This window comes from Papilio polytes, unplaced genomic scaffold (genome assembly GCF_000836215.1).
Source record: "Papilio polytes unplaced genomic scaffold, Ppol_1.0 DF821956.1, whole genome shotgun sequence".
Classification (NCBI taxonomy): domain Eukaryota; kingdom Metazoa; phylum Arthropoda; class Insecta; order Lepidoptera; family Papilionidae; genus Papilio; species Papilio polytes.
This window is the reverse complement of record NW_013527248.1, coordinates 959,868-972,216: the sequence shown is the minus strand read 5'-3', so window position 1 is coordinate 972,216 and position 12,349 is coordinate 959,868. Positions and strand designations below refer to the sequence as shown.

The window sequence follows — 12,349 nt, the reverse complement described above, 5'->3', positions numbered from 1 at the left end:
ATATCCTAAACGGCTTAACGGATTTCAATGAAATTTGGCATGGATGTAGAGCATAGTTTGGAAGGACATATAGGCTACTCACTTTTGTTTTTTTTTTTAATTTCACGCGAACGGAGTCGCGGGCGAAAGCTAGTGGTACATAAATAAAACAATATTTTTGGTAACAAAATTATTTTTCTGAAAAACCATGAAGACTTGCATACATTTTGTAATTATAGGTACTTATTAATTATTACAAATAATATAATTAGAGAGTAATAAAAATGAAATAACATAATATAGAAGATATATTTGTAATTAATGAAATTAAACATTCATTTATTTTAATCCTTAATCAAACAACAATATTTTTTTAAGACAATTGTAAACAAACGACGGCTTTTTGACTTAAATTTTCGACTCTGTATAGATTTCGAAAAAAACTAACTATTTTATATAGAAAGGGTTTTCTTGCTAAGGTTGGTATTGATTAGAGTTGCCAATAAAGAAATAAAAAAGACATTTCGCGCTATCTAATAGTGAAATTGTCCAATGTTTGATTAAGGGTTATATTTAAAATTAAAATGCAATTTAACAGCACCATTTACATAACAAAATCCACATTATTAAATATATTTAACTATTATTTTATAGCAGTTGCTATAAAAATAATTAATCTATTTTGTTTTCTGTCAAAAAAGCGAAGAAAAAATTCATATTAATTAAAAAAAAATGATATTTTACTATGTAAGCTACTTAAATTATTATTTGAAGCAATAAAGATATAGAAAGGTGAAGTTAAAAAAACAAAAGACACGATTTGAAAGAGTTCAAATTTAGCTCCAAATTCAAAAAAGATTTTTATTCATTAAATAAAATAAACAATACAATTTAATAGCAAATTAAAAGCATATAAAGGTAGAAAAATCTTATTAAGATAAAATTCTCTGTTATTTGTCGATAGATAACATTTTTACGGATTTACAAAACATTTTAAATAAAAAGCGAACTAATGACGTAACAATACATTTAAATGTAAGAAAGCTTGTGGCAATATTTTTTCGTAAATGATTTCAATGAAATATTAACACAATATACCTTTGGTATGAAGTTTACAGTCTCCGATTAACATTTATGCATATTAATTATTTGCGATAAAATTAAATACTTTTTTGTTAATCTTCTTTGGCATTAGCACTGAATATCTGGAAATAAAAAAAAATATCTCAATAACAGTAATTAGAATAATAATAAGAAAGCTTTAGTTCTCACACACATATGTACAAAATATTTACATTAAAACTTAGAAGTAGGTATTAACTATTGAATACTATTACATTAAATTTAATTTGAAGACTTTGCAATTAAAGACACATTAATCATTATTTAATTACAAAAAAAAAAAACAAAGTAGACAATTAAAAAAAATCAACAATTTCAAGAAATGTAAAAGTTCATATAAACTCGTTTACATTTACGTTCAACAATATGTTTTTAGACAATGTATTTTTCAATTATAAGTTCCTAATTGAATATTAAAAATACAATTGCCTACTCTAACTACCAACATTGAAAAAAAAACTATAAACTGAAGCGACAATACTTCAGGGGTTAAGGAGAAATCATATCGAAGGATCAAATCCCTTATTATAGTGTAAAATATAAGCACAAGCTTAGAACTTAGTTGGAATAAACTGTGAAGTATACCTTAAAACACTTGTACTCTGTGATTCTCTCGGTCGCATACGATAATATTCCCTCCCGACATGACAGCAATTCCCTCAAGGCCTTTGAACTCTCCATCACCAGAACCCCAGGAACCAAACGCGCGGAGGAACGTGCCGTCAGGATGGAAGATCTGGATACGATTGTTGCCAGAATCCGCCACCACGATGTAGCCTTGGTCGTCTACCGCTACACCTCTGTAAAAAATATAAAAAATAACTGTTATTCCGATACGAATTAGCAAAGATCTTATGTATGTTTACATTTATCCAGGACGCCATTTGACCAAGAATGTTCTAAATTTATCTTAGAGAATAAATTTTAAAGCGTGCGCACACCTAAAACTAAACTATCGCACAACTAATTAGTCCCGCTTTGATGGCTATGAGCTTATATGGAGGTGCGTACGCTACTCGATTTTTAGTTGTACAAATAAACACTTGAATTGGTTGCGAAACAATTGACAATCGCACCACAGTTAATAAAGATAATTTAATGTGTGCCCACTTTTAGATGTGAGAAAAATATAAAACGACCTTCAGTCTATCAATGTTATGTCGTTCATAAAATGTGACATACGCCAGACGATGCGCAAACACGTCAAAAACTGAGAGTATTTTAGGAAGGTATAGATCTAGGCCAAGGATTAAATAACCAATTTATTAAACACTGCTAAAATGCTGAACATTAAGCAGTAGTTATGTAGTAAAGGCATGTTTGATTTAAATTATTATCTAAACAAATTCTTAGACAATGAGAATAATATTAAATCGTTTGATGGTGACTTATCGTTTAAACCAGTAATGCCTAAAGAGGTCGAGGTGGATGGCTTTGTTGGTTATGATAGGAAAGTCTTACCTGGGGAATTTAAATTGTCCATCTTCGGAGCCCTCTTCACCGAATGAGGATAATACTCGTCCGTTAACATCGAAGACTTGTATCCTGTGATTGTTAGAGTCTGAAACCAACACTCGGTTGGTGCTGGAGACGGCGATGTAGTGAGGATGTTCAAGCTGACCGAGCTTAGAGCCGAAAGAACCGAATTTACCAACGAACGTGCCATCGGATTGGAAGACCTGAAATTAATTATAATTATTGATTGATAGATTCAGAAATTAGACATTTTGAACCTTTATATAAATCTATTAGTAGCGTACCTGTACTCTATGGTTCTCCTTGTCACAAACGTAAATAAATCCGAGAGCATCAGTGGTTATACCCCACGGGTAGTTGAACTTGCCATCCCCAGTTCCTTGGCTACCGAATGATCGAAGAAAACGACCGGCGGGATCGAACACCTGTCAACATAATTACACGAATTAAAATTTTTCTATGCAGTTCCTTTATATGGAATTAAATATTTACCAGGCGACACTTACTTGTATGCGATGGTTGTATCTATCGGCAATGATGTACTGTCCAATGCGATTGACAGCCACACCAGCAAGACAGTCGAACTCTCCCTCGCCGCTGCCGTACTGACCGAACTCCTTTATGAATATACCATTCATGTCGAACACCTGCAAACAATCATATGTAACTACTACAAAAATGTCCATGTATTTTCTTCATGATAAGAAACTTCGCATATAAATCTTACATTCCTGAATGGAGTAAATTATTTCGTACAGTGCATGTCGTTTTATTTTCCACAAGGTCAAAGTGAGCGGAAACTATTTTTGGATTTAATGGTCGTGTATTAAAACCGATTTTAATTGCTTTCATCAGGATGCAGTAATAGATTCTAAATAGAAATGACTTCAGTTCGTGAGCATAAAAATTATAATTTCGTCTACAGACTTTTTTCAACAGTTTTTACGTAATCAATAGAAATCATAAAACTGTTTCGTGCAAACTTCTACTTTGTCTAAATAATCAGATGCTTTGAAAACAATGCAAAATAAAAGTGATCGGAGGAGACTAATGTACCTGAACTCGATGGTTAGATGAATCAGCAACGACCATCGTGTTGTCAGGACCTACAGCGATACCACGAGGCCATGTGAAATAACCTGGTTCGCTCCCCCGACTCCCCACGCTGAATTGTAAACGGCGTTTCTGCAGATATTGGCTCCTAGGGGAGGAACCTGCTGCTGCGAAACCTAGGAATAAATAAAATTTTAGTAAAATAAAATTTAAATTTTGAACTGAAACCAATATAAGCCTCAACCCTATGTACACGCCACTCTCGTAGTCTAACCTGCTACCGCTGCTGTAGCCGCCGTAGGGGAGATGGGGGAGCCTGCCGCGTTTTTTGAATCGTCATCAGAACTGGCAAGCTCATTAGCTGAACGTAATGGTAACCCGAGAGACAGACGACGAGCAGTGCTTGATGTCGTTCCACTCGAATCGCGATCTTTACCCCTCGATCCATATTTATTTTTCAAATATCTTGCCCAAGAACTTAAGGCTGCGCCATCTTTTTCTCCGGCGACAGGCCGCTCCGGTGAACTTTCTCTAGACTTCAGAGCATGGGAGGAACGGCTTCGTGATAACTCTGATCCTCCAGTACCAGTGCCGTATCGAGCCGCTAGATACGCTGACGGAGAAGCTGTTGTTGGAGACACTGGGTCATCCGCTTCGTCGTCATCTCCCGCTCCAAAGCCGGTGTGGCTACTCTTACTCCTCGCTAGTCGATTACGACGCTCCTTTAGAGCGAGGTATCGCGATCGAGCTGTAGGATATTTAGTGTCGTCGTCTATGGAAGATGTCATCTCGTCATCTTTAGGTCTACTGCCGTAACGACTATATGAAGAACCGCTTGCTCCATATCTAGGAGCAGGTTCTTCTTCAGGCTGTGCTGGTTGCCGGGTACGATAACGCGACTGAGCAGGCGGATCTTTTGTCTTGCTTTCTTGTGTATCATTACGAGCATTTGAGCTGCGTGCAAGAAGTGGGCCTATGTCACTGCGAGCCATCGCCTGACTCTCGGGCTTCCTTTGCGTAGCAGGCTCCTCTTCACTCTCTTCTGACGACTCGGTTTCCTCCTCGGAGCTTGTGTCAGAATCTTCGTGAGCCGGCTCGGCGGGCGCTGGTGCCGGCGTGGGCCGCTGAGACCCGATAAATCGGCTTTGGACACGTTGTGCGCCTCCCGCCGTTCCATTTGTTGTCGATGTCGTCGTTCTCTCGTTGCCTGCGGAAAAGAAACGAGAGGCTGGTTTTGGTGCAAGTCCTGTGGGACTGTATTTTGCTTTTAATTCTGCGATTGTAAGAATCGCACCTGTGTGTTTTACCGCCGAGCCAGAACTTTCAGTAGAAGCACTCGATTCAGTACTCGGAGCACGAGGAGCAGGACGGTGCGCGCTTGGAGTTTCTGAAGCAGATGGCCTTCTTGTTACGACGGTTGGTTTAGGAATCGTTGTAGAATTTTTCCGTTGAGTACGTTGCAAAGTTCCTACTGATTCATCAGATTCACCGTCGCTGGACGCCTGGGAAATATATTTAAAATCGATATTGGCACCAAAATACAAGTCATAATTCTATTTTTGTGTCGTGTTTTATGTGGTTATGAGTTATACGTGGAGTGTATTTAAGGAATGCCGTTAATGTTTGCGTTTTTCTTGTTAGTATCGATGATATAACTAATTTCTACATCGTTGTGTACTTATTCGTATTTGCGTTTACTCTCTCTCATCTTCCCAACTCACCTCCCGAGCTGGTGTCGGTGGTTTACGAGTAATTGAATTGCGTTCTTCTTCGGTATTTCTTTGCGTGGTTCGTTCTGGTTCCTGAGAAGTAGCGGCCCCTTTGTTCTGCCTTTTAAGTCTAGTTATTTCATCGTCTTCACTTTGTTGCCTCTGTGTGGGAGGACGACGTACAGGTTGAGGCGTTGGTTGTACAGGTTTCGGTGGTGGTGGGGCTTCTTTTTTTTCTTTCTTTTTTCCACTGTCAACATCTAAAATCCGTTGCATTACACGAGGACAGTCACTTAGTCTAAAGATACCACTAAGAGGACCTCGCGTTGCATCTTCCGTGTCGGCTACCTTTTCCTTTTCTTTTTCTTTATTCTCTGATTTGACGACCCGGCTAGGCTGTTCTGTATCAGAATCATTATCTTGCTGATGACTTCTTACAAATCTTGAACGGAACCTTCGTGATGGCCTATGTTCAGATTCATAACCACTATAGTCATCCGTAGCACCATAGTCTCTTGTGTGCCTTTCTGGGGGAGGTGGTCGTTTCTCTCCAAACTTACGGCCGCCTAATATTGGCTCATCGTTTTCTGTATAGCCCTTTGCATCTTCTTGTTGACGAAATTGCGTAGCCAGACGATGGTCACTTTTAGATCTTGTTAAGCCTTGAGAGGGTTGCAGACTGTTAGCATAAGTATGAGGATGAGTTATATTTAGTTCGCCGTAACTTGCAACGTGAAGTACAAGTTGATTTGGATCATGAGTCATAATAAACCGGACTCTACGATTGTAATCACCAGCTTCGTAGTCAAAGTTCCTTAAAAATTCGACAGTTTTTAGGAATATCTCCTTAGTGTCTACAAGTTCTGTGTCTTCCCAGTCTACATCGTCATTCATATATTTATCAGCAAGATCACAGTTACTTTGTATATTACTTAATTCTAGTTCAAGGTTATCTTTGAGATTTGTTAAATTCCTAAGTTCTGTAGCTAAGTAACGATCGATTTCGTTTCTAAGGAAATCGGTTCTATCTTTCAAGGCTTTAGATAGTCGTTTATGGATTTCATCCACTTCTCCAGCTACAGCCCCACAATTCGTTTGAAGATTTGTGGTGTTTCGTTCAACTACACTTAGTATATCTTGAAGTCTATTCACGCCACGACGTATTTGATTATTGATTCTTGCAATTTCCCTGCGGAGTACTTCCATATGCGCTGATTTGCAATCATCGCATACTTTCTTGTCACAATGTGCACATAAAGCACAATATGCTTTTTCTGAACAGACATTACACCTTTCCATTACTTGTCCAGCGGTAGGATCTGGTAGCTCTCCAGCGATATTGGCGTGGAGTTCCAAAAACCTTTGAAGGGTAACGTTTGTTGGGAACCCCTGTACTCCTTGATAGGGGATACGATGCTCCGCGCGACATTCTGGACATTTGACCTGTAAACATGTGTCAAGTTAGATGTTGTTTTTATTAAAAGGTGACCATTCATCATGCCTCGTGGTTATATATTTACATTAAGACATAAGCATAACAATGACAGCGATATTTATAAATTAATATTTCTAATTTTTACATACCTGTCGCCTTACGTAATCTACAAGACCGTCCATACATGGTTCCATACAGAAACTGTGCTGACATGGCAGCAGCTTTGGGTTTCTAAACCGGTCCAGGCAGACGCAGCACGTCAGCAGCGACTCAAACTGCTCCATCTTCACTTTGCTCTCGGCCTATGTATCTGTAACAAATAAATGCAATAAGATTACGAAGAAAATGTCTCACCATTTTAATGGATTCTTGTTTGGTACTAGTTTTATGTATGGACTAACAGTCTTACAAAAACACGGTATAAAGTTAAACTTATGAATGAACTGAGTACAATCAAAATTTGTACTAATATTTGCTTATACTCAGTTTATTCCTAAGTTTAACTTTATACCGCATTTATTTGTAAGGCTATAAATGTTTAGGTATGACAATTAAATTCAGATTAGTTAAAAATGTTAAGCAAGTTTCATGATATAATATAAAATACTCTTGTATGTGAAAATTTTGCTTTATACCAATTCATTACGCTCACATTTGTAGCAATACTGGAAAAAGTTTGAATTTATAAATGTGGCTCCTGTTACGCCCCCTAACAAATTCTGCAAGTTTGTGGGATGCTTAATTCGGTATTCGTGCGATGAATTTTAGCAGGGATGCGGCTATTTTTAAAAATAGAATCTCCGGCTGCTGTTTCACACGACTCCTGAAACATTTCGAATGTTTAGAGATGACTAGCGTTGAAAATGCAACCGTATCCCTTGAGAATAATAAACATTTTACGTTGATGATTACTAAGTGTTATTTTGGGAATATTAAGACAGTGGGGCGATATGATAATTGCTCAAATCTTCTCGCTAATAACGTATTCAGAGTTTTTATCGCTTTTATTTGTTGCTGCTTTAGACGGAAGTATTAGTGACATTTATTTTTGATTTCTGTAGCTCTTTTATCTATATCTATTCTGTACAAATATACTAAGACATCTTTCGTAACTAAATACAATACTTAGTTATGTAGGATGTCAGCAATCACAGTATATTTTTTTTATAAAAACCCTACATTACGACACTCTTTAGGTTACATATTGTCATACCATTAAACTTAGGCAGTAAATAATGTGGAAAAAACCGTCATGTGGGAAAGAGACAAAAACTATAAGCTGACTTCAAGAAAGCAAGGTTGCCATAGTAACGGTAATTGTTATCCAATGTCAAAGGCATTCGTTGTCCTTTGTGCAATTGAATGTTGACGTTTGCAATTCAATATTTGACAATTGTAAACAATAAAATAAACTTTTCATAAATTCATGCGGATGAAGCCGCACGGGAATATCTAGGATATAATAAAATGGCATATTTTGTAACGAGATGCCATGATATATTAACGAGCAAATCTAGACCTGTAGTGTAAATTCAACCAAAAGATGTATCCGTTAACGTCATATCCTATGATTTCACACGTTTTATAAATACTAGTATAAACTGTTTTTATATTTTTTATATTTGTTTATTTCTTACTAGCGACCAACATCTCGACTACGCCCGCGTGAAATTGAAAAAAATAATAAAAAACATAGCGTATGTTACTCACAGATAAATTACCTTTCTAATAGTGAATGAATTTGAAATCGACCTAGTTTTTACGCGAATTGAATACATACAGAAATCAAAAAATACAATTTTTTATCTTAATAATATTAGTATAGATTATATTTTGGTGTATATAAAAGGTTGATTTAGTTTGTATGGATAATTGCATTGTACATAATGAGAACAGTTCAAGCAATTTTCCATAAGTATTTTTAGACTTAATAACATATAACTCAAAGTTAGAAGCATCTAGTTTGGGCCTATATATTTGAGCCAATAGGATTTTTTATCATAGTACATGTAGATTACTAAATCGTTGCTTTAAATCCGACTCGAAGGACCAAAATTACAATTCCAAATTAGTTATTAGTTCGGTTATTCCCCTGTTTTAATGATCAAATGTTACAATGCGTATATTTCATTTACTTTAGTAAACAACACAAGTCCTAAGCTAAATGATTGACGACTGTTTTTATTTACCTTCCGACAGATGTCTCTGATATAACGAATAAATGTTTATTATCAAATAATTAATACCCGGAATTTGTGTTGCTGAATCGCTTATATCCTCTTTTATTGTACGAAATTTATTGTAAGGAATTATTGGCTTTACTATGTGGGCTAATCATACTTCATACTAATATTATAAATGTGAAAGTTTAGATGGATGGATGGATGGATGGATGTTTGTTAGAGTTTGTAGCCTAAACGGCTGAACGGATCTCGATGAAATTTGGTATAGACGTAGAGGATAGTCTGGAAGAACACATAGGCTACTCACTTTTGTATTTTTTAATTCCACGCGGACGGAGTCGTGGGCGAAAGCTAGTAAATAAATATTTGCAACAAATCGACTTTGCCTGAATGTTCTACGGAAAAGCATACGAATACACTAAAACTAACTTATGTCTATAGACAATATTTATTCAAATCGTGGTCTACTAAAATTACCTCAAAATATTCACATTTTACATTTACATAAAAATATATTCAAATCTTTAGAAAATTTAAACAAATGCACAAATTGTAGGTCAGAAGTTAAAATTTTAATGCACGATTTTAGAGCGCTTTGAGTTGAGTGCACGTTTGAGTCTTTAAAATACTTCATATTTGAATGAAAAGCGATATTTATATATTATCTTAAAATGCGAAACAATTTTTCTAACTAAATAAATATGAGAGAGTCCCACCTCCTAGTTTTGTATTTCGCAAGAATTTTCAAGGAAATATTTCTGTCTGAGTAAATTTAATTTGATGACGTCCACTGTTTATCTTTACCGAACGTGTAGAGAAACGTCAGGGTTATTTTAAACAATGTTCGCAGACTTATTTTGTATACTACGTATTTAGCTGGAAATATCTTTCGACAATGTGGAGCAATTTCATTGAAAAATATAGACGAACACGTTTCTACGGAAAGTATACCGTTCAGAGATTTCCATGAAATATATTAATTTCAAGAGCTTTGTTAAGAAACATACAAATTAAGGGAAAACAAAAGTAAATATTTTTTTATAAAATGGACATATTTATAAGTTAAAACTACAATGCTAATAAAAATTAGACATCTAGATAATGTCGTTATTTCATTTATTTATTTCACATGGTTAAGCTTTTTTTAGCGTTATGGCTCAAAAACGCATTTTAGGAGACGCATAGGAAGGGGAAATGTCCCTTTTATGTGCGTCACCTCCTCCGTCAATGAAAGGTAGCCAACGCATCTGCAAGTGCGGATGTTTATGGGCAGCGGTGGCTTTTCATTTCGGTGGATTCAAGTGGCAGCTTGCTCGTTTGCTACCTTATGTTATAAAAAAAACCTACGCCGGTGGTATTGAAAGAGCACCCGTTCACTTTTCAGAGCCGCGGTGTCAAGAACGCAAGTCGCCCTAATGATCACCGACCTTCAAAAGAAGATGGCACTTTAAGAAGCTTTTTATAGTCAACATAAATGCGTGTATCTGTTTATACATATCGCAATAAATAATTAAACTTTAACGAAATATCAGTACTAATTATATAGATGAAATTGAATTAAAATCAGTATTGAATTTAATTAAGAAAAGATCTTTATTTTAGTGATGTTCAATGAACGTTACTTACTCAATTTTGTCAGGTTATGACAGTTTAAACTGAACAGTTCCATTGTTCAGTTTAAACTGAACGTCATTAACGGGCTTTAGCCTAATCACTAGTGTTCACCACTCACTGAAAATTTCACTAGTTAAGAGACAGCCTAAACACTAAACTATATACCAAAAATATTCTTAAATAACTTTTTTCAACGCTTGCAAAACCAATGCCATTCTTATTACAACGTCTTTCAAGCACACTTTAACTCTTTTTCCGCAATCATACTAATATTATAAATGCGAAAGTTTAGATGGATGGATGGATGTTTGTTAGAGTTTATAGTCAAAACGGCTGAACGGATTTCAATGAAATTTAGTATAGATGTAGAGTCTGGAAGAACACATAGGCTACTCACTTCTGTTTTTTTTTCCACGCGGACGGAGTCGCGGACGACAGCTCATGCTGTTATAAATGCTTTCACGATAGTCATTTGTTACTTTTTTCTTTGGTAGATGTTCTTATGTGATTATATACCTTCAGTTGTTGAGTTTTAAAGATGCCATTAATATATCAACGGACCCTACGTAAACATAAGTAACTCCAAAATCTCAATTTTACAGAAACACATTAAACGTATATATATCGAAACCTGTTTATTAGACAGTGTTAATATTTGGTAGAATATTTTTAAGTTCTTCCAGAAAAATTTAAGAAGAAGTAAAATGTGATTTTAAATACCTTGGGATTTATTTGAAAGTGTTTTAAAACTGGCATTATATTGATTCGTGATGTAATACGTTTTAGATACAAAAAAATCACGCATTTGCACTAAGAGTATAAACACGTAAAGAATTTCGCATAATTTTAGCTCACTTCAATCACATGTTTACGTCTTTAGGAATGTCTAGAGATCGCGATCACGTCTTTAGAATAGAATAAACTTACATGTAATATCTATAGAATAGTTGATTTACTAGTATTTAAAAATACTATATGTTATTAAAAATCATTAATTTATTATGAAAATAAAAAAAATCATTAAAAATAACAAGCACACAATAGTTAGTGATTTCAAAAATATAAACAAAGTGCACTTATTATTAGTAAAACTAAAAAAAACATCATTTCGTAAAACAAAAAAATTAACTCACAACAGACCATCAAAAATGTTACGTTAAAAAAGCCCAATTAGCTATCAAATTTAGTAAGTAAATTATAATTATTAAAACATAAAAGGACAATAAACGGTAAAGTTAAAAATAGATATACAGAACAAAAGCGTGTACTTACAGCGGTGTGAGTCATGTGAGAAAAACACTGGGGGGAAAATCCAATCCACACAAGCGAAAGAAGCGTATCCTTAAAAGGGGTATGGGTTCACAACATTACTTGACATATTGCTGACGGGTTTAGACTAGATGGATATCACAGGTTGGATGTGCGCCCTCTGTCGCGCACGGATCTATACTAGCAACACGACACCGCGCACGCGCTTATTTTTGGACGCACTCGTTCTCTCGATATTTCCCTACCGTCAGATTTACTTTTGGACGCCGAAAGGTCATTGGACACAATCCGAGATCCTTTTCTCTTTAAATTGTATTGTTCAACGTCAAAGACAATATTGATTGCGGTACAATGTACTTTGTTATTGAAGGGTCTTTATTTCAAACTGGTATTTGAGTTTATTTTTTTGACCGACTTCCCAAAAGAAGGAGGTATTCAATTCGACGGTATGTTTATTTTTTTTTTTTATTTTTTTTTTATGTGTGTTACGGCATAACTCCGCCGCTAGT

At 35.4% G+C, this 12,349-nt stretch overlaps 1 protein-coding gene across 4 annotated transcripts in view; it reads right to left on the bottom strand.

The window, feature by feature from the left end:
* Positions 1–683: 683 nt before the first annotated feature.
* Positions 684–12,349, bottom strand: part of LOC106107692 (RING finger protein nhl-1) — a 37,881-nt gene continuing 26,215 nt past the window's right edge. The window contains exons 1-10 of one of the 4 annotated variants that reach the window (XM_013288671.1): positions 11,943–12,017; positions 6,924–7,084; positions 5,352–6,782; positions 3,905–5,132; positions 3,634–3,806; positions 3,084–3,224; positions 2,862–3,002; positions 2,563–2,780; positions 1,687–1,901; positions 684–1,184 (exon numbers count right to left, since the gene is read on the bottom strand). In XM_013288671.1, coding sequence (XP_013144125.1) covers positions 1,688–1,901; positions 2,563–2,780; positions 2,862–3,002; positions 3,084–3,224; positions 3,634–3,806; positions 3,905–5,132; positions 5,352–6,782; positions 6,924–7,058 — 3,681 coding nt within the window. In that variant the 5' untranslated portion in view covers positions 7,059–7,084; positions 11,943–12,017 and the 3' untranslated portion in view covers positions 684–1,184; position 1,687. Of the gene's footprint in view, positions 1,185–1,686; positions 1,902–2,562; positions 2,781–2,861; positions 3,003–3,083; positions 3,225–3,633; positions 3,807–3,904; positions 5,133–5,351; positions 6,783–6,923; positions 7,085–11,843; positions 12,018–12,349 lie in introns of those variants that run through there. The other 3 variants (XM_013288670.1, XM_013288672.1, XM_013288669.1) reach the window with 3 other exon arrangements.